At 47.4% G+C, this 27797-nt stretch overlaps 1 protein-coding gene across 1 annotated transcript in view; it reads left to right on the top strand.

The window, feature by feature from the left end:
* The window catches only part of LOC134945490 (NXPE family member 2-like), a 179232-nt gene extending 156108 nt beyond the window's left edge, over window positions 1-23124 (top strand). The window contains exons 5-6 of the mRNA XM_063934812.1: window positions 20649-20867; window positions 22376-23124. Of these exons, the coding sequence (XP_063790882.1) occupies window positions 20649-20867; window positions 22376-22923 (767 nt within the window). The 3' untranslated portion in view covers window positions 22924-23124. The remainder of the gene's footprint in view (window positions 1-20648; window positions 20868-22375) is intronic.
* The last annotated feature ends 4673 nt before the right edge of the window (window positions 23125-27797 follow it).

Here is a 27797-nt window from a genome sequence, read left to right as displayed (position 1 = left end):
ATAGCAGGAGCCAGGAGTACATAATATATTATATAGTGAGTGACCACCAGACACACAGTGCAGTTTATTTAATATATCCGTTCTCTGCCTGAAAAAAGCGATACACACAGTGACTCAGTCAGTCACATACCATATCTGTGTGCACTGCTCAGGCTCAGGCCAGTGTGCTGCATCATCTATATATATTATATATCTGTCTGACTGCTCAGCTCACACAGCTTATAATTGTGGGGGAGACTGGGGAGCACTACTGCAGTGCCAGTTATAGGTTATAGCAGGAGCCAGGAGTACATAATATTATATTAAAATTAAACAGTGCACACTTTTGCTGCAGGAGTGCCACTGCCAGTGTGACTAGTGACCAGTGACCTGACCACCAGTATATATAATATTAGTAGTATACTATCTCTTTATCAACCAGTCTATATTAGCAGCAGACACAGTACAGTGCGGTAGTTCACGGCTGTGGCTACCTCTGTGTCGGCACTCGGCAGCCCGTCCATAATTGTATATACCACCTAACCGTGGTTTTTTTTTCTTTCTTTATACATACATACTAGTTACGAGTATACTATCTCTTTATCAACCAGTCTATATTAGCAGCAGACACAGTACAGTGCGGTAGTTCACGGCTGTGGCTACCTCTGTGTCGGCACTCGGCAGCCCGTCCATAATTGTATATACCACCTAACCGTGGTTTTTTTTTCTTTCTTTATACATACATACTAGTTACGAGTATACTATCTCTTTATCAACCAGTCTATATATTAGCAGCAGACACAGTACAGTGCGGTAGTTCACGGCTGTGGCTACCTCTGTGTCGGCACTCGGCAGCCCGTCCATAATTGTATATACCACCTAACCGTGTTTTTTTTTTCTTTCTTTATACATACATACTAGTTACGAGTATACTATCTCTTTATCAACCAGTCTATATATTAGCAGCAGACACAGTACAGTGCGGTAGTTCACGGCTGTGGCTACCTCTGTGTCGGCACTCGGCAGCCCGTCCATAATTGTATATACCACCTAACCGTGGTTTTTTTTTCTTTCTTTATACATACATACTAGTTACGAGTATACTATCTCTTTATCAACCAGTCTATATATTAGCAGCAGACACAGTACAGTGCGGTAGTTCACGGCTGTGGCTACCTCTGTGTCGGCACTCGGCAGCCCGTCCATAATTGTATATACCACCTAACCGTGGTTTTTTTTTTCTTTCTTTATACATACATACTAGTTACGAGTATACTATCTCTTTATCAACCAGTCTATATATTAGCAGCAGACACAGTACAGTGCGGTAGTTCACGGCTGTGGCTACCTCTGTGTCGGCACTCGGCAGCCCGTCCATAATTGTATACTAGTATCCAATCCATCCATCTCCATTGTTTACCTGAGGTGCCTTTTAGTTGTGCCTATTAAAATATGGAGAACAAAAATGTTGAGGTTCCAAAATTAGGGAAAGATCAAGATCCACTTCCACCTCGTGCTGAAGCTGCTGCCACTAGTCATGGCCGAGACGATGAAATGCCAGCAACGTCGTCTGCCAAGGCCGATGCCCAATGTCATAGTACAGAGCATGTCAAATCCAAAACACCAAATATCAGTAAAAAAAGGACTCCAAAACCTAAAATAAAATTGTCGGAGGAGAAGCGTAAACTTGCCAATATGCCATTTACCACACGGAGTGGCAAGGAACGGCTGAGGCCCTGGCCTATGTTCATGGCTAGTGGTTCAGCTTCACATGAGGATGGAAGCACTCAGCCTCTCGCTAGAAAAATGAAAAGACTCAAGCTGGCAAAAGCAGTAGCACCGCAAAGAACTGTGCGTTCTTCGAAATCCCAAATCCACAAGGAGAGTCCAATTGTGTCGGTTGCGATGCCTGACCTTCCCAACACTGGACGTGAAGAGCATGCGCCTTCCACCATTTGCACGCCCCCTGCAAGTGCTGGAAGGAGCACCCGCAGTCCAGTTCCTGATAGTCAGATTGAAGATGTCAGTGTTGAAGTACACCAGGATGAGGAGGATATGGGTGTTGCTGGCGCTGGGGAGGAAATTGACCAGGAGGATTCTGATGGTGAGGTGGTTTGTTTAAGTCAGGCACCCGGGGAGACACCTGTTGTCCGTGGGAGGAATATGGCCGTTGACATGCCAGGTGAAAATACCAAAAAAATCAGCTCTTCGGTGTGGAGGTATTTCACCAGAAATGCGGACAACAGGTGTCAAGCCGTGTGTTCCCTTTGTCAAGCTGTAATAAGTAGGGGTAAGGACGTTAACCACCTCGGAACATCCTCCCTTATACGTCACCTGCAGCGCATTCATAATAAGTCAGTGACAAGTTCAAAAACTTTGGGTGACAGCGGAAGCAGTCCACTGACCAGTAAATCCCTTCCTCTTGTAACCAAGCTCACGCAAACCACCCCACCAACTCCCTCAGTGTCAATTTCCTCCTTCCCCAGGAATGCCAATAGTCCTGCAGGCCATGTCACTGGCAATTCTGACGAGTCCTCTCCTGCCTGGGATTCCTCCGATGCATCCTTGCGTGTAACGCCTACTGCTGCTGGCGCTGCTGTTGTTGCCGCTGGGAGTCGATGGTCATCCCAGAGGGGAAGTCGTAAGCCCACTTGTACTACTTCCAGTAAGCAATTGACTGTTCAACAGTCCTTTGCGAGGAAGATGAAATATCACAGCAGTCATCCTACTGCAAAGCGGATAACTGAGTCCTTGACAACTATGTTGGTGTTAGACGTGCGTCCGGTATCCGCCGTTAGTTCACAGGGAACTAGACAATTTATTGAGGCAGTGTGCCCCCGTTACCAAATACCATCTAGGTTCCACTTCTCTAGGCAGGCGATACCGAGAATGTACACGGACGTCAGAAAAAGACTCACCAGTGTCCTAAAAAATGCAGTTGTACCCAATGTCCACTTAACCACGGACATGTGGACAAGTGGAGCAGGGCAGGGTCAGGACTATATGACTGTGACAGCCCACTGGGTAGATGTATGGACTCCCGCCGCAAGAACAGCAGCGGCGGCACCAGTAGCAGCATCTCGCAAACGCCAACTCTTTCCTAGGCAGGCTACGCTTTGTATCACCGCTTTCCAGAATACGCACACAGCTGAAAACCTCTTACGGCAACTGAGGAAGATCATCGCGGAATGGCTTACCCCAATTGGACTCTCCTGTGGATTTGTGGCATCGGACAACGCCAGCAATATTGTGTGTGCATTAAATATGGGCAAATTCCAGCACGTCCCATGTTTTGCACATACCTTGAATTTGGTGGTGCAGAATTTTTTAAAAAACGACAGGGGCGTGCAAGAGATGCTGTCGGTGGCCAGAAAAATTGCGGGACACTTTCGGCGTACAGGCACCACGTACAGAAGACTGGAGCACCACCAAAAACTACTGAACCTGCCCTGCCATCATCTGAAGCAAGAAGTGGTAACGAGGTGGAATTCAACCCTCTATATGCTTCAGAGGTTGGAGGAGCAGCAAAAGGCCATTCAAGCCTATACAATTGAGCACGATATAGTAGGTGGAATGCACCTGTCTCAAGTGCAGTGGAGAATGATTTCAACGTTGTGCAAGGTTCTGATGCCCTTTGAACTTGCCACACGTGAAGTCAGTTCAGACACTGCCAGCCTGAGTCAGGTCATTCCCCTCATCAGGCTTTTGCAGAAGAAGCTGGAGGCATTGAAGAAGGAGCTAAAAGGGAGCGATTCCGCTAGGCATGTGGGACTTGTGGATGCAGCCCTTAATTCGCTTAACAAGGATTCACGGGTGGTCAATCTGTTGAAATCAGAGCACTACATTTTGGCCACCGTGCTCGATCCTAGATTTAAAGCCTACCTTGGATCTCTCTTTCCGGCAGACACAGGTCTGCTGGGGTTGAAAGACCTGCTGGTGACAAAATTGTCAAGTCAAGCGGAACGCGACCTGTCAACATCTCCTCCTTCACATTCTCCCGCAACTGGGGGTGCGAGGAAAAGGCTCAGAATTCCGAGCCCACCCGCTGGCGGTGATGCAGGGCGGTCTGGAGCGACTGCTGATGCTGACATCTGGTCCGGACTGAAGGACCTGACAACGATTACGGACATGTCGTCTACTGTCACTGCATATGATTCTCTCAACATTGATAGAATGGTGGAGGATTATATGAGTGACCGCATCCAAGTAGGCACGTCACACAGTCCGTACTTATACTGGCAGGAAAAAGAGGCAATTTGGAGGCCCTTGCACAAACTGGCTTTATTCTACCTAAGTTGCCCTCCCACAAGTGTGTACTCCGAAAGAGTGTTTAGTGCCGCCGCTCACCTTGTCAGCAATCGGCGTACGAGGTTACATCCAGAAAATGTGGAGAAGATGATGTTCATTAAAATGAATTATAATCAATTCCTCCGCGGAGACATTGACCAGCAGCAATTGCCTCCACAAAGTACACAGGGAGCTGAGATGGTGGATTCCAGTGGGGACGAATTGATAATCTGTGAGGAGGGGGATGTACACGGTGATATATCGGAGGGTGAAGATGAGGTGGACATCTTGCCTCTGTAGAGCCAGTTTGTGCAAGGAGAGATTAATTGCTTCTTTTTTGGGGGGGGTCCAAACCAACCCGTCATATCAGTCACAGTCGTGTGGCAGACCCTGTCACTGAAATGATGGGTTGGTTAAAGTGTGCATGTCCTGTTTTGTTTATACAACATAAGGGTGGGTGGGAGGGCCCAAGGACAATTCCATCTTGCACCTCTTTTTTCTTTTCTTTTTCTTTGCATCATGTGCTGATTGGGGAGGGTTTTTTGGAAGGGACATCCTGCGTGACACTGCAGTGCCACTCCTAGATGGGCCCGGTGTTTGTGTCGGCCACTAGGGTCGCTAATCTTACTCACACAGTCAGCTACCTCATTGCGCCTCTTTTTTTCTTTGCGTCATGTGCTGTTTGGGGAGGGTTTTTTGGAAGGGACATCCTGCGTGACACTGCAGTGCCACTCCTAGATGGGCCCGGTGTTTGTGTCGGCCACTAGGGTCGCTAATCTTACTCACACAGCTACCTCATTGCGCCTCTTTTTTTCTTTGCGTCATGTGCTGTTTGGGGAGGGTTTTTTGGAAGGGACATCCTGCGTGACACTGCAGTGCCACTCCTAGATGGGCCCGGTGTTTGTGTCGGCCACTAGGGTCGCTTATCTTACTCACACAGCGACCTCGGTGCAAATTTTAGGACTAAAAATAATATTGTGAGGTGTGAGGTATTCAGAATAGACTGAAAATGAGTGTAAATTATGGTTTTTGAGGTTAATAATACTTTGGGATCAAAATGACCCCCAAATTCTATGATTTAAGCTGTTTTTTAGTGTTTTTTGAAAAAAACACCCGAATCCAAAACACACCCGAATCCGACAAAAAAAATTCGGTGAGGTTTTGCCAAAACGCGTTCGAACCCAAAACACGGCCGCGGAACCGAACCCAAAACCAAAACACAAAACCCGAAAAATTTCAGGCGCTCATCTCTAAAAACACCCACATAGTGTTTTTCAGCTGCGCATCTATCAGGGAAATTTGTTGTTTTTTATTTATTAGTTATCTATTCCTGAGGCGCTGTGAAAGCAGTTTATTGGTCTTCTTTCTATTAAGATATGCATGCATACTAACTACTTGCCCCAGAGGTAACATAATATATTAACCTGGGAGAAAATTGCTTATGAGAAATCATTGTGCATAATACTCCTGAACCTGCACTGCCATCACCTGAAGCAAGTAGCAAAAGGCCATTCAAGCTTATACATCCACCTACGATATAGGCAAAGGAGGGGTGATGTACCTGATTCGTGTGCAGTGGAGAATGATTTACATGTTGTGCAAGGTTCTCCAAACCTTCTCTCTTGCCACACGTGAAGTCAGTTCACACACTGCCAGCTTGAGTCAGGTCATTCCCCTCATCAGGATATTGCAAAAGCAGCAGGAGAAATTGAAGGAGGAGCTAAGACGGAACAATTCCGCTAAGTATGTGGGACTTGTGGATGGAGCCCTTCATTCACTTTGCCAGGATTAAAGGGTGGTCAATCTGTTGAAAATCAGAGCGCTACATTTTGGCCACCGTGCTCGATCCTAGGTTTAAAAAAGCCATCAGAAGTCGGATCCGATTTGCATTGGGAGCGTAAAAGACGCACTGCATTACATTGGCCGAGTTCAGGGAACAAGATATCCGAGTTTGTGCATCTTTTTCCTGGACGTTAAAATCGTCTTCTTTTACAACACGGCCGTTATGTGTGTAATTGCAAAATTTTACTGTTTAAAATGCCACCACCATTAGATACTGTATCTATATACCACCATGCCTTAATGTGAAACAATATTACTATAGGTATCGTTTTTATACAAAATGCATCAATATGTTTATATTGTAAGTACATACTAGATATTAAAATCTGGGTTTTAGGTAAACTGATTGGCCGAGAATGACCGTGTGACCTCCACACTCAGGGAGATAAGCCCAGAAAAATGCGTTACATCTTGAAAAAGGATAGAGGACTATCCGAAACGTGTTTAGAGGCCGCAGAGGCTAAGGGGGGTAAATCCAGAGGTGTAGCTAGGTGCCATGGTGCCCGGAACAAGGCTATGTTTCAGCGCCCCCCTTCCCTTTACTGAATTGGAGGCATGTTTCATTTGAAAAGAAAAAATATAGAAAAATCCTAAAATTTGTGACAGGGCCAGTTCTAGACCTTGTGGCGCTCAGGGCGAAAGTTTCCTTTGGGCGCCCCTCATGTTTAAAACAGGGACAGTGCGTGCTAAGTGTGCACCCCCTCTGCTTCTTCTGCTCTGCAGCTGCCTGTACAGCGGCTCTCGGTATAGCGGACAGGAAGGGGTGGGCAGGCGACGCGCCCTTTTTACTTTTCCAGCACCCAGAGATCGCGCCTACCAGAGCCACCCTCGCTACACCCCTGGGTAAATCAGAACTGACCAATGAGGACATGCTGTGATTTACTATTGATCTAACCATAAGCTGCAGCATGGGGACCGCACAGCCTTTCCAACTTTCCCCTGGATTCTGGTATCCTCTCTGCATTACCTGTTTATTCAGGATCTATATTGTTGTTTTTATGGAGTTGCCTGTTTGTTTTTTGTATATGTTAATACATCTTTAAAAGCTACATACCTGGCTTCATATATACTAAAAGGTTCTTTAAAGACTGCACCTGAGTGAAATGGACAAAATAAACTTTGATGTGAACGCGTGATAGAAAGCAAATGTGAGTGTCTTTAAGAGAGGCCATTTGGAGGTTTTATCACTGTGCATGCGGACAGGATAAATATATCTTTATACAGGCTTGGACTGGCCCACAGGGGTACAGGCAGAGGCGTAGCCTGGAGACATGACACCCGCAGCAGGGTCATGTCACGGCGCCCCCACCCACCACCAAACATACATACATACATAGATTCACACACATTTAGGCACAGACATACATAAACTCACACATACAGATGTATCCTCATACACCGTTGCTCATAGCGCGCTATTTAGGGTCCTGAATCGCGAGTTGTAATAACGTTATGGCGTGCGTTGTGTCCCACGCCATGTAATACACATTTTCACCGCTAGGTGGCGAATGCTCCATGTTAAGCACTGTGCCGCACGTTCACTAAGAGTAGAACACATCATATATTTACCTGGAGAGCCAGCTCATATCGTCGTCAGCAGTGGCATAATGGTTACAGTGTCTGCTTGCAATGCGTGCATCCCGTGTTCGAATCCTGTTGAGACTAGAATTTTTTGTGTTTTTCTGACCACGGGTGACCTCACCGCTGCCCGGAAAGTTCCCACCATTGAAAGTAATGGAGAGGCTTTGCGATGTGCTGTCTGACCTCAGACGCGAGACAGCCAATCAGGTGAGCGCCACGAAGTAGCGCTTCCTGATTGGCTGAAGGGACCTCAGTGACAGGAGTCACGTGGGGTCCCGGCATTCGGAGAAAGGGGTCCCATGTGTCAACATGGGACCCCTTTCAGTCCGCTGGCACGGGTAATTGCGGTTTGTTTTTTTGCCAAGTACATGGATTATCTCCCAGACCCTGGATCAGGTGAGCCTAATTTTTTTCACAGGTACCCCGGATCGTCGGAGACGAGACGTGCCGGTCGGCGGGTCAACATAGGTAAGTATATATGTGTGTCGACATGTGTGAAATAAAGTTTTACTGTCACGGTGTGTGTCTCCTGTTTTTATTTGGATATTTTTTTTCCAGTAGAACTACAGGTACCAGCGGGCCCGTTTTTCTCCCGCATGCTGGTACTTGTGGTTCTCCAAGTACCAGCTTGCGGGGGAGGCTTGCTGGGACTTGTAGTACTACTGGAAAAAACAATATTCTGTCATTTTTCTCAAGGCTATCAGCCTCCCATCCGCAGCCCTTGGATGGGGGGGACAGCCTCGGGCTTCACCCCTGGCCCTTGGGTGGCTGGGGGGGGGACCCCTTCATTGAAGGGGTCCCCACTCCCCCAGGGTCCCCCGGCCAGGGGTGACTAGTTGGATATTTAATGCCACGGCCGCAGGGCACTGTATAAAAGTGACCCCCGGCTGTGGCATTATCTGTCCAGCTAGTGGAGCCCGATGCTGGTGTAAAAAATACGGGGGACCCCTACTCTTTTTGTCCCCCGTATTTTTTGCACCAGCACCAGGCGCAGAGCCCGGTGCTGGTTTTAAAAATACGGGGGATCCCCTGTCCGTTTTCCCCCCGGATTTTTAGAACCAGGACCGGCTCGAAGAGCCCGAGGCTGGTTATGCTTTGGAGGGGGGACCCCACGCATTTTTTTTCTGACTTTTCCCAAAAAAATAAATAATTCTGGTCCCGCTAGGATTCGAACCCGTCAGCCAATCAGCAGGTAGCGCTACGAAGGGTCCGTTGGCTATTTGAGGCATTCGCCATAGAGTTTAGGAAAAAAAACAACATCTGGTGGACAGAAAGTAGAATGCATGTTACAATTATAACGTGACATCACATTTACAACGCATCTTATAACGGGAGTTATAGCGCAAGGAGCTGGCGCGAGTTGCATGGCGCCCGCTATGCGGTACGCAGCAACGTTATAGCAGGACATATCTGTATACACAGATAGATACACATATACAGATATATACACACACACATAAATACACAACTATACACACAGATATACATAAACACACACATATACACAGATATATACACACACACACAAACAAATATACACAGACATACATAAACACACACATACACAGATATATACACACACACACACACACACACACACAAATATACACACAGATATACACACAGATATACACAGACATACATAAACACACACATATACACAGATATATACACACAAACACAAATATACACACATATACTGTATACAAAGATATAAACACATAAACACACACATGTACTGTATACACATAAACACACATATGCACACAGACATACTGTATACACACATTTACAAATGCATTTACACACACAAACAGACATATACACATAAACACACAGTATACACAGACATAAACACATACACACATATACATACAGTATACACACATTAATTCTCACCAAATGGGCAGCAGCTCCTCTTCTAGCCTGGATGGGCGGAGCTTCAATGTGATTGACAGGCTGGGCCAGTGGCGGATTTAGCGGGGGGCGATTAGGGCGAAAGCCCCCCCTACACATAGCGGCACCGGGATAGAGGCCGGGTCCCGCCGCGGTGTTGGAAACAGGGTGGAGAGCAGTGCAGCGCGGCGGGGGAAGGGGAGAGAGAGAGCGTCCTGACGCGCGTACAGGGAGGAGGGGGCGTGGTCAGAACAGAGGCCGGCGGGGACAGGCTACAGTGATTGTGTACACTGCTGCCTCTGCCGTCCCTTCTCTGTCTCCTCAGAGAACGGACGGCAGAGGCAGCAGTGTACACAATCACTGTAGCCTGTCCCTGCCGGCCTCTGTTCTGACCACGCCCCCTCCTCCCTGTACGCGCGTCAGGAACGCTCTCTCTCTCCCCTTCCCCCGCCGTGCTGCACCGCTCTCCACCCCGTTCCTAACACCGCGGCGGGACCCGGCCTCCATCCCGACTCCTCATGCTGCTGCGGACAAAATATGAGTAGGTGTCAGTGTATGCCATGTCTCCTCCCCTCCAAGCTAAAGTGTGTGTTTGTGTGTGTGTGTCATATCTTCCACCCCCCCTTCTCCTCCTAGCTTGCTAGCTAAAGTGTGTGTGTGTGTGTGTCATATCTTCCACCCCCCCTTCTCCTCCTAGCTTGCTAGCTAAAGTGTGTGTGTGTGTGTGTGTGTGTGTGTGTGTGTGTGTGTGTGTGTGTGTGTGTGTCATATCTTCCACCCCCCCTTCTCCTCCTAGCTTGCTAGCTAAAGTGTGTGTGTGTGTGTGTGTGTGTGTGTGTGTGTGTGTCATATCTTCCACCCCCCCTTCTCCTCCTAGCTTGCTAGCTAAAGTGTGTGTGCCATGTCTCCCCTCCTAACTAAAGCGTCTGTGTTCCATGTCTCCCCCCTCCCCTCCTAGCTGAAGTGTCTGTGTGCCATTTCTCCCCCCTCTTCTCCTAACTAAAGTGTATGATATGTCCCCCCTCCTAGCTAAAGTGTGTGTGTGCCACGTCTCCCCACTGTGTTTTTTTTCCTCGCTGCCCCAGTGTAAGTTAATATGGGGGTAGGATTCCCCTTGCCCCCAGTGCCTGCATTATTTTGGCTCATTCAGTGTACTGTAATGTGAATTTCGGCTCATTCAGTGTGCTATAATGTGAATTTCGGCTCATTCAGTGTGCTATAATGTGAATTTCGGCTCATTCAGTGTGCTACAATGTGAATGTCGGCTCATTCGGTGTGCTATAATGTGAATTTCGGCTCATAAACTTCACACGTCAGATGCATACGCACGCCACTCAAGCACACTAATCTTAGTAAATAAAGACACAAAAACCGTAATTGGCGTGAAAGGGGTCAGCTTTTTATTTTGACTGAGAGGGAGGCCTATTAATACTAAAACTAGAATGCAGACTTCCCTCTCTAACTAAGGTGGCGGGGAGAAAAACGGTTAAGCATGATAAAGAACTTAATAAGGGTAATACAAAATGATATGACGAAATAGAGCAATAAACATGTGTGTGTGAGGGGGCCTTCTGCCCCAGATGTTCCGGGATTGGCCTCCTGCCTCCATCCCGAGCAATAAAACATATGTGTGAGGGGGCCTTCTGCCCCAGATGTTCCGGGATCGGCCTCCTGCCTCCATCCCAGACATCGAAAATCCAAAAATGCAAGGCCAGGGGTCGACCTTCTGCCACTACCCCTGCCCACCAACAGTTGTAGGGACGGAGGCACGCTCCGCCCCTAGGGGATAAAAAATAGGGCCACCGGCCCCGATATCCACACATGTTTATGATCTATGATATGTGCCTACCAGGTACGGTGGTGCCCAACAATTAATAATAAGCCTATAAAATTACCTAAAAGTTCACCCGAACTTACTAACGATAAACTCCTTAAGTTAAACTAAAATAACCGTTCAGAAGCCGGCCACCAAAAGCCGACACAAGCAACTCCAGGGGAGCAACAAAAAACTGACTCTCCAGGGCGGGTGGGTGGGTCACGGAAAAACAGGAAAAGAGACGGGCTGTCCTGGGTCTGAAGACTATATGTATGTCAGACCAGCCCCTATACAGAATCCAGCCAATTACAATCCAGGCAGTTTCCCTTACGTTCCTCCCTCAAAAAACTGTAACCCCTTCCTTGCCAGAGTGATGCATTAAGAGGCGTGCCGCATTCCCAGCCGGTGAGTTTATGCTGTCTCGGCCACATTCATGACCTACGCAGTCTTTCAGTGTGCTACAATGTGAATGTCGGCTCATTCGGTGTGCTATAATGTGAATTTCGGCTCATTCAGTGTGCTACAATGTGAATTTCAGCTCATACAGTGTGCTACAATGTGAATTTCAGCTCATTCAGTGTGCTATAATGTGAATTTCGGCTCCTACAGTGTGCTATAATGTGAATTTTGGCTCATTCAGTGTGCTATAATGTGAATTTTGGCTTATTCTGTGTGCTCTAGAAACATAGAATTTGTCGGCAGATAAGAACCACTTGGCCCATCTAGTCTGCCCCTTTTTTTTCTTACATTATTTTTATCTCTAACCTTATTTGATCCTTATTTCTTTGTAAGGAGATCCTTATGTCTATCCCATGCATGTTTAAATTGCCCTACTGTCTTAGCCTCTACCACCCCTGATGGAAGGAATGGCGATTCGCCAGTCTGTATCACCAGTGCGCAGGGTTCTCTCCACTAACTGGCAACATTTTATTAGTAATGGCAACAATAGGAAATTTTAGAAGCGAACGGGAAGGGCATTACTAAGTGGGAGGGGCTATGATTAGGGTAAGTAGGATAAGTCATCATTCTTAAACCGCCCCCCCTAAAAGTTAAGTCTAGATCCGCCACTGGGCTGGGCCTCCGTGGGTAGAAGGAAAGGACTGAGGAAAGGGAAGGGGTGGCCTCTACACTGCCTGCATGTTCCAGATCACTGAATGCAGATACCTGACAGCCAGGAAGCTTCTTCTGACAACCCTCCAAACCTCCCCTCTTCCCTAACATCACACCACACTGCACTGCAGTGCACTGGACTCTCTGCACTGTGCAATCAGTGACATGGAACATGCAGGCAGTGTGGTGGCCACCTCTTCCCTCTCTTCTAGTCATCTCCTCTTACCCCAGCCCAAGATCCCGGCTGTCAGCTCTGCTACAGAGAGCCGGCGCCTTCTGTCCCCAGGGCGCCTGGAGCTTGAGCTCCACTTGCTCCACCCTCCCTACACCCCTGGGTACAGGGGAAACCACTGGTGGGCCCTACCTCCTGGGAGCCCACCTACTGCTCTAAGGATCAGGTTCCAGACTGTGCACTTGAATTATACATTATACATATGTTACCTTATACTGGACTATGATGTATTTTCTACACTGCATTGCTGTTATTAATCTGTTATTAATTTAGTACATTATCATGCATTGCAGCAGCTGAATTTACTGTATATATTTATGAAGTGGCCCAGACGTTGCACTCTCTAATAGTTAGTCAAACCAATGAGGTGGCAGGCCACACCCCCTCTGCAGACTGGCCACACCCCATAACATAAGTCCCTACCACTGCATTCTCCCGGTGGGCCCTACATGCCCCAGCCCTACACTGCCTTTATATGCAATGTATGTGTCAGTCTGATGATTTAAGGATGAACAAGCAAGGAACCATTTTTTTGTACAATTTACAGCATGGAAACTACATCTCCTATATAATAGCCCTGTGATTCTGTGCCTGGGTTTCTAACGCTGGGCGTGGCTAGGAGCTCTCATTGGGTTAGTGGCAGGTCTATCACACCCAGCCCACAGCTGATTGTGCGAGAAACGCCCTCCCACACAAGTTACATCCAATGGGAGGCTCTGCCCTTTGCCTGCTGTGTTTTCACAGAGCAGGATTAGCAATGGGACTGATGGAGCTGCAGCTCCAGCCCCACACCCTAAAATAGTCCCACTGCATCTGCAGCATCATACCCTCCAACAATTTACACATAAACATTGATACACATTTGAAAAGGGGGCGTGGTCACGGGTACAGCCGCGTGGCCACGCCCCTTTTCCTATACTTTCAATGGAAGCTTGGAGAGTCAAAAAACGGTACAGACCATAAAAAAAAGGGACTGTACCTGCCAAAAAGGTCCAGCTGGAGGATATGCCACTGCATCTGCAGCAAGTCTCTGTGCTGCATATAGGGTAAAAAACAATCCTTTTACTGCAGCGTCCTATGGGGGTCATTCCAAGTTGATCGCTAGCTGCATTCGTTCGCTGTGCAGCGATCAGGCAAAAACTCGGCACTTCTGCACAGGCGTATGCAGCGCAATGCACATGTGCGGCTTACGATTACAACGAACGATGTAGTTTTACACAGGGTCTAGCGATGATGCTTTTCAGTCGCATAGGCAGACGCAGAGTGATTGACAGGAAGTGGGCGTTTCTGGGTGTCAACTGACCGTTTTCAGGGAGTGTTTGGGATAAAAAACAGGCGTGGCTGAGCGAACGCAGGACGTGTTCATAACGTCAAATCAGGAACTGAATGGTCTGAAGTAATCGCAAGCGCTGAGTAGGTCTGAAGCTACTCTGAAACTGCACAAAAAATTTTTGTACCCGCTCTCCGATCCCTTCGTTCCCACTTCTGCTAAGCTAAAATACACTCCCAGTGGCCGGCGGCATAGCGTTTGCACGGCTGCTAAAAACTGCTAGCGAGTGATCAACTCGGAATGACCACAAATGTCCTGCTGCCAGTTCACCTGCCCCCTCCGGCATCGACAATCCCCACTCCCTAGCCGCGCCGCAGGTGGAACAAAAGCTGCTGCGGCCACTGGCATAGATTTGTATGAAAGCGGCGCACCGGAAGACTTTCATAGCCTTCCCTGCACCGCATACTCTCTGAGCCCGGGAGCCTGCTCTGCCTGTGATGTCACAGAAGTGCCTCCCCACCACAGCCGCACCCAGATCCCCAGAGGCCCTGACTCCGCAACACAGCACCTGGCCTGCCGGCCTGGAAGCCCCGAGATGGTTAATGTAACGGATAGAGAGGGTGATATCGTGGAGGGTAATGTCTGGATGCTGAATCAATGTAAAAGGTGACAGTGCTGTGCAGTGCGGTGGGTGTGCAGTCTGGCCCGGTGCTAGGGTGTTCGGCGCCCCCTACAAACTATAAATTTGCACCATCGCTTACTTTACAAACGCACAGCGCACATAATGACCCCTGTAGTAGAGACACTTACACATGTAATGCCCCCTGAACCAGTGACGCTTACACATGTCATGCCCCCCCTGAACCAGTGACGCTTACACATGTCATGCCCCCCCTGTGCCAGTGACGCTTACACACGTAACGCCCCCTGTACCAGTGACGCTTACACACACAACGCCCCCCTGTACCAGTGACGCTTACACACGTAACGCCACCTGTACCAGTGATGCTTACACATGTAATGCCCCCTCTCCCAGTACCGTTTACACACACAACGCCCTCTGTAGCAGTGTCGCTTACACACGTAACGCCCCCTGTAGCAGTGTCGCTTACACACGTAACGCCCCCTGTACCAATTTCGCTTACACACGTAACGCCCCCTGTACCAGTGCTGCTTACACACGTAACACCCTCTTTACCAGTGTCGCTTACACACGTACCGCCTCCTGTACCAGCAACACTTACACACATTATGCAGCAGTCACACATACACACACACACACACACACACACACACACACACACACACACACAACAGACACATATATACAAACACACACACATACTGTACATACATTACACACATACACAGTCACACATATATACAGTATACACAGACACTGTATATACACACACACACTCTCTTTCCAGACACTTATCTAATGAAGTCTGGCTGGCCGAAGCTGTAGCAGCTCATCCTCCTGTTGCAGCATGGTCCCGTGTAGCTCCACCCCTTACTCCCATCTAGCTCTGCCCAGTTTGGCTCCCTCCCGGCCACTGAATGTCACACAGGGGAGGGGAGGGGGGAGAGGAGGCTTTGTGCTGCCGGCGCCGCTGCATGTGTGACAGCAGCCAGCAGCAGCAGGGATAGCAGCAGCAGCAGGGATAGCAGCAGCAGCTCAGCACAGGGATGCAGAGCAGGGAGAACGCCTCTCCTTCCTGGTACCTCTCTGCACTGCATCCCTTTGCTGAGCGGCTAGCGCCGGGCCTGTGTGTAGTGTCACTGACACTAACACTGCACAGCACTCTCACCTTTTACATTGATTCAGCCAGTCACACAGTTCTGCCAGCCAGTCACTATTGTTAGCACCAGTGTCCCAATGCGCCGCATTACAGGGAAGTAGATGCACTACATTAACTACAGCTGTCAGCAGCCATTAGCACTGAAGCATTACACCCCTTAGGGCTGCTGGGAGCTGTAGTTTATTGCGTACATCTTCTTCCCTGTGATGCGGCGCGTTGGGACATCGGCGCAAACAATAGTGACTGGCTGCTGTGCGAGTCTCCGGTTGAGCCACTGCCAAAGGGAGTACAGCAGCTTAGCTGTTGACAGGAGGAGAAGCAGGATAAGCATTACCCGCCCCTCCCCCACTCACAGTATCTCCCAGCCCCATCCGCGGCACCCCCACCCCCCCCTCCAGCGCCCGCGATAGCTCCGGACCCCCTCTCCCACCCACAGCGACCCGCACCAGTACCTCCCGCCACACCACCGCATCCACCCCTCCCCCACCTGGGGCAACCCTGCTACTGCTCCTCCCCCATCCGCAGCGGCTCCGGACCACCACCCGCGGCACCCACGCACCCTCCCCAACCTGCGGCACCACCGCAACCGCCCCTCCCGTGGCACCCCAGGATCCCATCCGCCTCTTCCCCGCACCCCCTACTCCCCCAACCAAAGCACCTACTAGGTGATTCACCAGGCCCTGCGTGCGCTGTTCACGCCGTTGCAAGGGGCTTCCACCCCTTAACCAATGCACGCCCTTTGTCCGTGCAATATTTAACCACTCACACAATTATGATTGGATGTAATACTCCATATAATAAAAATATTGCACGCCACAAGGGTGTGCAAGGGTTAAGGGGGCGTAGCCCCTTACGACGGTGTGAAGAGCGCCCGTAGGGCGCGATGAATCACCTAGTATATATAAAGTAAAGTTCTTTCCATGCTAAGGGGCTAATTCAGACCTGATCGTATCTTTGCACGGATACGATCTGCCACCCTGACATGCGGGGGGACGCCCAGCACAGGACTAGTCCGCCCCGCATGTCTGGCCCTCCCCCTGCCACACAGGTACGATCGGCGGCGATGCTTTTGTACCTGAAGAGTAGTTCCCTATCAGCGCAGCTCCTGCGCGCTGGCGGGGTGCTACCCGTCGCTCTCTGGGTCGCAGCGTGTGATGTCACGCAGCCGCCGCAGCCCGCCCCCCGCACGATCCGGGCATGCCTGCATTGCCCGGACCGCGCCATCAAAACGGCGGCCCAAACCAGCCGGCCTGCCCCCTCCTGCCCAGCGAACGCCTCTGCCTGTCAATCAGGCAGAGGCGATTGCTGGGCTGAGATGCCAATCGCATCTCTGGCATGCGCTGGCGCACTGCGGCGCCTGCACAGTTCAGACCTGATCGCCAGCTGTGCGAAAATGCACAGCAGCAAACCAGGTCTGAATTAGGCCCTAAGTGATTTTACTATGATGCCATTTATGTAGCGCTGGCTGCTTATTATATGTATTCCATGTTGATTGTCTCGAGTCAATGGTTTACTCTTTTTAAAGTTTACTAGCTGCAACCAGTTATAAGAGGCGCAGGGTTAAATACTTTTTACTTTGAACAATTACCCAACTGACTTACCTATCCCACATTACACACCGCTGAAGTTAATCATAAGTGAGAAAAAAATAAAAGATCAGGTGACCTCTGGACAGAAATATTGCCAATCCGCTTCTGCTAATTGCAGGTGTATGAGAGGTTTTGAGTAATAAGAACTTATAGTACATTGCACTTTATTACAGTGGTGCAAGCAGAAAAAATTTCTTAGTGGTACTGGGTATGGCCACATGCCACACGGGGTGTGGCCAATGAAAATGGGGGTGTGATACACATATGGGGGGCCAGATACACATATGCCCCCAATAGTGCAGTGCCAGATACACATATGCCCACAATAGTGCAGTGCCAGATACACATATGCCCCCAATAGTGCCAGATACACGCATGCCCCAAGTAGTGCAGTGCCAGATACACATACAGGATGCCCCCACAGTGCCAGATACAAATATGTACCCACAGTGTCAGATACATATATGCCCCCACAGTGCTAGATAAAAATATACCTCCACAGTGCTAGATACACATATACCACCACAATGCCAGATATGCCCCCACAGTGCCAGATACAAATATGCCACACAGTGCCAGATACACATATGCTCCACAGTGCCAGATACAAATATACCCCCACAATGCTAGATACACATATGCCACCACAGTGCCAGATATGCCCCCCAAAGTGCCAGATAGAAATATGCCCCACAGTGCCAGATACACATATACCCACACAGTGCCAGATACACATATGCCCCCACAGTGCCAGATAGAAATATGCCCCCACAGTGCCAGATACAAATATACCCACACAGTGCCAGATACACATATGCCCCCACAGTGCCAGATAGAAATATGCCCCCAGAGTGCCAGATACACATATGCCCCCACAGTGCCACACATATGCCCCCACAGTGCCAGATACACATATGCCCCCACAGTGCCAGATACACATATGCCCTCATAGTGCCAGATACACATATGCCTCTACAGTGCCACACATATGCCCCCACAGTGCCAGATACACATATGCCCCCAGAGTGCCAGATATGCCCCCACAGTGCCAGATACACACATGCCCCCCACAGTGCCAGGTACACACATGCCCCCCACAGTGCTGCTCACCGCTTCTTGCTGCTGCTGCTGTGGGTGTGTCAGGGGAGGAGAGCGCAGCACACGCCTCTCCTGCCTCTCAGTGCTCAGTCCGGTGGCAGCGTGTGTCTCAAACCAGGCGCCGGACCGCGAGCCAATCAAAGCTTGCGGACCAGCAGCCAATAAGGAGCCACCGTACCGCCATACTTGCAGCACTGACTTTATATCAGGAAGCGTTAATGTTAACAGGTAGTAATCATTTCAGTGAAGCAGTCAAATTGTACTTTCGCACCCAGCAATGCAGTAGAGTCAAATTACTTAATGCTCAACAATAATCTGCTTAGTGCTGGGAACATCCAGTTTACAAGGAATGCATAAATGGCTATGAATTAGCAACACTACTAAGTTCTACTGACCCTAAGCAGGTGATGTTGCTTTACTGCAATACACTTTACATCCAAAGATTCCAATATAAAACAAATGTTAAGTGATATGCGATTACCTATTCCTGATATTATGAAGGTCAATGATTTTTACCTTCAGTATCGGTGTATGTAGGGCCATTCTATCTGTACGGTTGAGCAGGGTCTCCCCCCATAGGGGATGCAGTGCTGAAGTGGCCAATGGCCCAGACTTATAATGACTGGTGGGCCTGGCTGCAACTGCAGTGCTGGCCACCAGTAGAATCACCATTGGAGTGTTTTCCCTGCAGCACCATTCCGAGACCTGGAACCAGAGCATCTTGTGGTATAAGAGCTCTCCTCATCAATCCATCAACTGTTCTGACTGCAGCACAGAGGGTAAGTTGGTGACTGTCACTTGGTTGGAGAGGCAGGAGGAGGGGAGCATCCAGTCTCGGGCATTCCTCTCTCTGTTGCTCTGTTAGCCGATAGGCAGTAGAGGATCCCAGCCTTGGGGGAAGGGAGGGAAGCGGGGAATTTGGGGAGAAGCGAGGTCTAGTTTGCCACTCTGAGCCAGTGTTTTCACTATCAGGCTTATTTCCGTTTACCAAAACGTTTGAAAATTGAGTGACCATGCTTGGCTTTCTAGTCTTGGCGCCAATGTGTATGTTTTTTCCCTTGTGTTGGCCAATGTATGTGTGTGTTTTATACGCATTTAAAGCATAATTCAGTACTAAGGACTGCGTTGCTTACACAGTTCCCTTGGCCCTGCAAACCGCACTGCGATGGCAAGTCTGGGTAAGCTCAGGCTTACTTAGCCTGCCGTTGCCATGTTCATCACAGATGTGATCACATAGCAAATGCAGGACGGAGCTGGTATGCACTTCCTCCTGCATTTGCATTGCAAAGGATTGCATCTTCAAAGCTGCTGCAAGCATTATTCTGGGGTGCTTATATTGAAGGCCATAGCGAGGGCTATGATTCCAGTGCTGCCAGGTCATTGCGGTGTCACAGTTGCCAACGTGGCACCTGTTTCCATTCTTGCAGGGTGTCTGGCAGGCACCTGGCTACATAGAATGGCGTATCCTTTGGAAGCATCTGGTACCAATCTTCCTACTTCTGGCACATGTTCTGTGATGTTAAGACGGGATCTGGCCAGGATCCCTGCGATCAAGATACCGGCAGTCGAAATACCGACACTGATTGAAATGCCGGACGTGGCATCCCAACAAGACATCCCTACTGCCGGGATCCCGAACGAGTGTGACCCGGGCCGGGAGGCATGTAACCCATGGGTGGAAGAGGCGAGGGGGGTTAGTGGGGGAGGTAAGGTTTAGCCTGCGGGGGAGGGTTAGGATTAGGCACCACCGGGGAGGGTTAGGCCTAGGCTGCTGGGGGGGGGGGGGGAAGGGGGTTAGGTTTAGGCTGCGGGTTAGGGTGCATTGGGGTAAGGTAAATATACTTACCTTCCCCATGTCAGGATTCTAAGCATCGGGATGCCAAGGTCGGTCTTCTGACCACCGGCATCCCGACCGTCTGCATTTCCTATCCAATGCGTTAAGACACTGCTTACAGTATATTCCTAGAACTAAGACTCTTGGCTTTAATAATTACATTACTTGAGGGACCTGATTATTTAGTCAGTGTTACTTCAGCTGGATTATACAAAGTGTTTACATTTACTGATAAAAAATAAAGTAACTCTGTATTAGATGCTAATATATTATTGATCCTATATGTGACATGAATTTACATCTCTTTTCCAGCCTTAACAGTGAATCAAAAGCCAAAATGTCAGACAGGAATGGGCTCTCCTTTCCCCAGCGGATACTTTTTCAATAATCTGTGGAACCCTCTCTACTGTAACATGACGGATTATAAATCCGCAGAGAACTTCACTAACTGTCTTCAGGGGAAGAAACTCTATCTCATCGGAGACTCAACGTTACGCCAGTTTATCATGTTCTTCACCGAGGGCATCAAAAGTAAGATGTATTTCACTTTGCCTACAACACTTTGATTGTAGATAACAATATTTAGTCTACTTTAATTATATTTATTAAGTAACGCAAATGGACAGTGCTGACACAGTAATCATTTTATTTTAACCATGTTAACTGTGTAGGCATTATAACTTACTATAAACATAATGCTTAACTGTGATGTCTAAAGTCATAATGCCTACACTGCATGCTTTAAATAAAATTACTACAATGTTGACATTTCTTGTTGGCATTATTCTGGCAATATTTGGACTGCTGACAGCATTAATGTCTACAAAACATATGTAACCCCTTAATTCTATAGCTCCTCTTGTGTTGAATGTTACCCAAGAGCATACACCTTTTTCGTAAGAATACAATGCCCCTCTTTCTGAACATTTTATTAATATTTATTTTGATGTTGAAGGAAGCACGAGAGAGAGACAATGAGAAATAAGGAGAGAGAGAGAAAGAGAGAGAGAGTGTGAAAGTAGGAGAGAGAGAGAGGGGGTGAGAGAGTAAGTAATTGAATGGATGGGAGAGAGATGTGGTTATTTTGTAGATATGTGCAGATTCAGATTTATCCGGATTTACCCGGATCTCAAAACAGTATGTTATTGACTCTCAAATGTCCCGAGTTTTGGATAGCCAATAAGAAAAATCCAGATAAATCTGAACTCGAGTTAATTTTGGCGCTAAGAAACGCGTAAAACCGAACCCACACCTCTCTATTTTAGTGTGTGTGTGTGTGTGTGTGTGTGTATTTGTATGTGAGCGAGAGAGAGAGGAAGAAAGAGAAAGAATGAAAGAAAGAAAGAAAGAAAGAGAAAAAAAAGAAAGAAAGAAAGAGAAAAAAAAGAAAGAATGAAAGAGAAAAAAAAGAAAGAAAGAGAAAAAGAAAGAAAGAAAGAGAAAAAAAAAAGAAAGAAAGAAAGAGAAAAAAAAAGAAAGAAAGAAAGAAAGAGAAAAAAAGAAAGAAAGAGAAAAAAAAAGAAAGAAAGAGAAAGAAAGAAAGAAAGAAAGAAAGAAAGAAAGAAAGAGAAAAAAAAGAAAGAAAGAAAGAGAGAGAAAAAAAAAGAAAGAAAGAAAGAGAAAAAAAAGAAAGAAAGAAAGAAAGAAAGAAAGAGAAAAAAAAGAAAGAAAGAAAGAGAGAAAAAAAGAAAGAAAGAGAAAAAAAAAGAAAGAAAGAAAGAGAAAAAAAAAGAAAGAAAGAAAGAGAAAAAAAAGAAAGAAAGAAAGAAAAAGAGGGATAGGGAAAGAGAGGCTGGAAAGAGATAAGGGGAGAGAAAGAAAGAGAGAGGTAGAGGGAGAGAGGAAAAGAGAGAGAGAGAGGGGTAAAGAGAAAGATGTAGAGAAAGAGAGTAACTAAGTGGATGGGGCAGAGAAGTGGTTATTGCAAATGAAGCAACAGAAAGCAATATAGAAACCAGTTTATTTTAGGCATAATCGTGACAATTATTAGTGACAAACGAACTTTAAAACTATTTACTACCTTATCTTTTCCCCAATAGTAGTGAATTATTTCCGTTACCATGGAAGTGGTTGGGCTGGATGGCATATGGCACTGGAAGCAATAAACATGGAGAAAGACATTTATGTCTCCTATAAGAGACATGGATTCCCTTTAGAACATCCTGGTTTCTACTACTTCAAGGAAGACATGTACACAAGTCGCCAGATTGACCGGCTGGCTGGCGGAAAGGACACTATCATCGCTATTACAATGGGACAGCACTTCAGACAGTTCCCCCTTAAGATTTTCATTAGGCGGGCTCTCAACATCCGTAGAGCTATAGAACAACTGTTCCTCAGGAGCCCCGACACCAAAGTCATCATCAAGTCAGAGAACACCAGGGAACTTTTTTCTCCAGTTGAAATGCAGGGGGACTTCCACGGTTACACTCAGTATCTCATACTGAGAGAGGTTTTCCAGGGGATCAATGTTGGCTTTGTGGATGCTTGGGACATGACGGTGGCTTCAGGCAATGTAGTTGTTCATCCTCCGGGCTATATATTTAGAAGCATAATGAGCCTGACTTTCAGTTTTGCTTGTCCTTAAAATGTCATAATGAAGGAAAGCCCAGTTGTCCTGGGGATGCTTATGTGGCAATCCCTCATACTCAGACTGGAGCTGGGAAGATATCTGTAAGGGGTTAAGAAAGACACACCTTGTGTTTCAGATACAAATGGTGTATTAGGAGATTTGTATATGAGCAGCAGAAAAGAACGAGCTTGGCATTTTGTTTTTAACCAGTGTCACCGAACATGTTTACTGTTTTTATTAAAAGAAAATAGAAATTTGTTTGAGTGATCCTTGAGTGACATTAGAGGGTAAGAGGTGACTTGGAATGCAACACAATGACGGTGGTTCAAGAGGTGTTTCTTTCCATAGTAGGCTAATTATGTATTAAATTTGTTTACAGTGGCATGAATGGCCCACCAGGAGAATGCAAACACAGAGTATCACTTACAGGCATGGCCAGTTGCTGGAAGGGATGACCAGAGAGGAGTAGTAGGCCAGATCCCCATCATACTAACAGTGGGGTAATGTCTGTGAATGGTGAAGACTGAGGGTTAGTGAAACACTTATTATAGGGATCAGTGGTCAAAAGAACAGAGAACTTTATTTGTAACTACCAATGATTTTCAAACTCTTTCAACTTGTGTCACACCGAACAAAATCGCCAAGGCACATCATCAGTCCCCCACCAGACAAAAAACACACTCCTAGTCCTCCATAGGAAAATAACACAAATCTTTTCACCAACTGGAAAAAACCCCACACACATTGGTCCTCACAGGATAAAAGACACACATACATCGGACTCCACAGGAAAAAACACACATTAATCTCTACAGACTTGTATCCCGTAAATTGGGGTGAGTTCAGATTTCTAAAAAAAAAAACAACCCATTTCTAATTGATAACCATCGGAATAACACACACACTGTCCCCCAGGGGGGGAAAAACACACACACATTAGCCCGTATGGGAAAAAAAAATACATTTGGTGCCCATGGGAAAAAACTCACACATTGGCCACATACAACCCCTCCACACCACACACAGAGTAAAAATAGAAAACACATATTATTTCCCCAGCTTCCCCCCCCCCACACACACACACCCCACAAAAGATTTCCCTGACCTGCCAGTAGCAGAGAAGAGAGGGGCGCTCCCAATCCATCCCTGTACACAATATGAATGGCGGTGTAGGCTGCTCTCCCATAACAGAATACATGGCTACGAATCAGTGGGGCCCACCATGGATCTCCCCGGTGGTCTAAGCTGTCCTTATTTTATTATACCCATAGAGGTCAGATAGTCATATGAAAGAAAATTCCAAAGTTCAACTTGAAATCATTATTAAAATTAACAAAACCTAGGGCCCGATTCAGACCTGATCACTGTTGTGCGAAATCGCACAGCGGCCAATTATCGAATGGCTGCGCATGCAGGTGCACCGCAATGCGCAGGCACATTGCCAAACAGCGACAGGATGGTGCACAAATTTTGATCACATGGGTGTTTGCAAGGTGATTGACAGGAAATAGGACGTTTGTGGGTGGTAACTGGTCGTTTTCAGGGAGTGTCAGGAAAAACCAAGGCGTTCCCAAACGGTTTTAGGGAGGGTGTGTGATGTCAGCTCCGGCCCGATCATCCTGATTCCTTTGCACTGGAGGAGTAAGGGGGACATTTACTAAGCAGTGATAAGAACAGAGAAATGAGCCAGTGGAGAAGTTGCTCATGGCAACCAATCAGCACTGAAGTAACATCTATGCACCGCAATGCACAGGCGCGTCGCACAGGTACAAAGCGGTTCCTTACTCTGTGATGGGTTTGAATCCATTCGCCTGGGCGATCGCAAGGTGATGGGTGGCAACTGACCATTGTGGGTGGCAACTGACCATTTTCTGGGAGTGTCTGGAAAAACGCAGGCGTGTCCAAGTGTTTGCAGGGCGGGTGTCTAACGTCAATTCCAGGCCCAGACAGGCTCAAGTAAGTCCTGGGCTACTCAGAAACTGCACAAACTCTTTTTGTACCGCTCGGCTGCACATGCAGTCACACACACGCACAGCTAAAATACACTCCCCGGTGGGCGGCGACTATGCAAACGCAGGACTGCAAAAAAACGCTAGCAAGCGATCAGGTCTGAATTAGGCCCCATGTCCATTTACAGATGTGTCCACATACATCCTGCCATGTATGGCACGGATTTGCATGCCATAGTCTCAGAAATTTAGCCATGCCTTGTGATTTTTCTTAATTTGCTTCTGTAAATTTTAAAATCCATCCGCTCGCTACTCATGAAAAACAGCTTAGCCGTGTTTTGCATGTTGTGCCAAATTGAGCAAAATAGCAAAGATGTAAGTGGACACATCTGTATACTCAGACATCTGCAGATGTACACTTTTTTCAATGCTAAATTCGGAGAGATGCCCCTATATTTAAATCTTTGTTTTATAAATTTGTCATCTTGTACCTCACTTACCCAGTGGTGTTATAGTAATACTTTACACGAGGCATTCCCAACCTCAGTCCTCAAGGCACACTAACAATCATGGGTTCAGTGATATCCAGGCTTCAGCACAGATGGTTAAATAAAAAAATTGAGGTACTAATTAAGTCAACTGTGCTCAAATACGGATATCATGAAAACCTGGACTGTTAGTGTGCCTTTGAGGACCGAGGTTGGGAATTCCTGCTTTACACGTTATGCAGTCATCGGGCGGTATTCAATTCTTTTCACTCCCTTCCACACCCGTTCTGTTCCTGATGACGGGTGTGGTATAATCATTTCAGCCCGCTACCCCCGGGGTAGCAAGGGCGCCCCTGACCCCTTACGCAGCTAAATCTGATTATTATGGGTGCAATATGCGTGATAACGGGGATCACTTTAGAAAGGAGATTGGGCGTGATATATCATTTGAATACCGCCCATTGAGGGTCATTCCGAGTTGATCGTTGCTGTGCTAAATTTAGCACAGCTACGATCATTCACACTGACATGCGGGGGGACGCCCAGCACATGTCTGTACCCCCCCCCCCTCCCCCCCGCAGAAGTGCAAAGGCTTCGCACAGTGGCGATGCCTTTGCATTTCAAGAGTAGCTCCCGACTAGCGCAGCTTTAGCAGGCTGGCCGGGAGCTACTAGTCGGCCAGCAGCGGCTGCGTGTGACGTCACGCAGCCGCCGCGGCCCGCCCCCCCAACGGTCCGGCCACGCGCCCCCTAAACGATGTCCAGCCCCCTCCCACCCAACGACCGCCTCTGCCTCAGAGGCGATCGCTAGGCAACGACGGCTGGCATGCGCCGGCGCATGCGCAGTTCCGAGCCGATCGCTGCGCTGCAAGAAACTGCTGCGCGCGATCGGGTTGGAACGACCGCCATTATGTCAACATTGTGAATTTCGCCAGGCACTATGTCTACAGTTCATGTTAGATTTATGGTTAGGGTTAGGCTGCCATAAGGGTTAGGTTCTTGTTAATGTTAGTTTTAGAGTAGGGCTCAAATACACTAAAAACACAATGTCAACATTCTTTCAACATTGGTATAATGTCCACGTTGACATTTTGGGGGGAATTCAAATGTTTGAAAATTCAGTTGGGTGTCTATTTTTCCTGTCTAAAAACAGACACCCAACTGACTTTTCAAACAATTGAATATCCCCCTCTGAATGTTGAAATTTTGTACAACACCCATTTTACACTTATGCTATGTCCTGCCTCCTTGGTGTGTTGTCATGATGCCAAGGGTTCGCTGGGTTGTGAGGCCTGCACAGGGTGGCATAGAGCCTTGTTTTAGCCCTGCAGTAGGCTAAATGTGGTGTATGTTGTAGCTGATCTCTATTGCTTTTCATTTTATAAACCACTGCTGTCTTCAATGATATTATTGATAAATGACCCCCCTGAATTATATATAACTTATAGTCTCCCTCCCTCAACAGTTTTTTATTCACAATTTGACTACATTAAACTGATTCATTCCATTCCAAAATATAGGATTTCATCTTAATTACACATTTTTTTGATTGCCTTTGTAGGTACAGTATAACCTAACAAAGGAGCCACGCCTGCTGCTTTTTCAAAGGAACCCATCTACTGTGAACAGTCATACACCAAAATGTAAATAAAAACATCTTTCATTAGCCAAGATATAGGTTGCATTGCTATCAGGAATTGTCAAAAGGGGATGCAGTCATAATCCCAATGGTCAGTATCAGACAGAAGATCGACAGCGGGATCCCTACAGTCAGAATCCCAACGGTTCCCGGAGGTAAGTACAGGGTGGGGGGGATAGGGTTAGGCACTGAGGGGAGGGTTAGACTTAGGCTACGAGGTTGGTGGTGGTTAGGGTTAGACTGCAGGAGGGGATGGTTGGGCTGCGAGAAGGGGAGGTTAGGTTTAGGCTGCTGGGGAGGGGGAGATAAGAGTCAGGCCGCTGGGGAGGGGGCAATAAGAGTCAGGCCGCTGGGGAGGGGGAGGTTAGGGTTAGGCTGTGGGAGAGGTGCATATATATATATATATATATATATATATATACACAGTATATACAGTATGTATATATATATATATATATATGTATATAAACAATATCAGGTAAGTAGCGCATAGGAATAAAAACTTAAACAGTACTCCCCTCGTATTCTGTTCTTCCAAGATGGCGGTATATCTCAGGGTAACATATAGGGAGGGAAAACACAATATACAATTGTGTAATACTGTTTGTATAAAAGGTCATGCAATATATAACATAGAGAGGTAGGATAGATTTTAGAAGTGAATGTTAATCCACCATCAAAAATTAAAAAATTATCGGGGGGAGCCCCCCACACATAGCACTCACAGCTAACCGCTGATAGTAAGGCATGTAGTATTAATTCCACATTGAGCTCTGCACCAACACCGCCATGTATATAGGGTTAATGGGGATCC

The sequence above is a fragment of the Pseudophryne corroboree genome, chromosome 7 (assembly GCF_028390025.1).
Source record: "Pseudophryne corroboree isolate aPseCor3 chromosome 7, aPseCor3.hap2, whole genome shotgun sequence".
Lineage (NCBI taxonomy): Eukaryota > Metazoa > Chordata > Amphibia > Anura > Myobatrachidae > Pseudophryne > Pseudophryne corroboree.
Note: the sequence above shows the minus strand (reverse complement) of the source record. Positions and strands in the feature narration are given on the sequence as shown.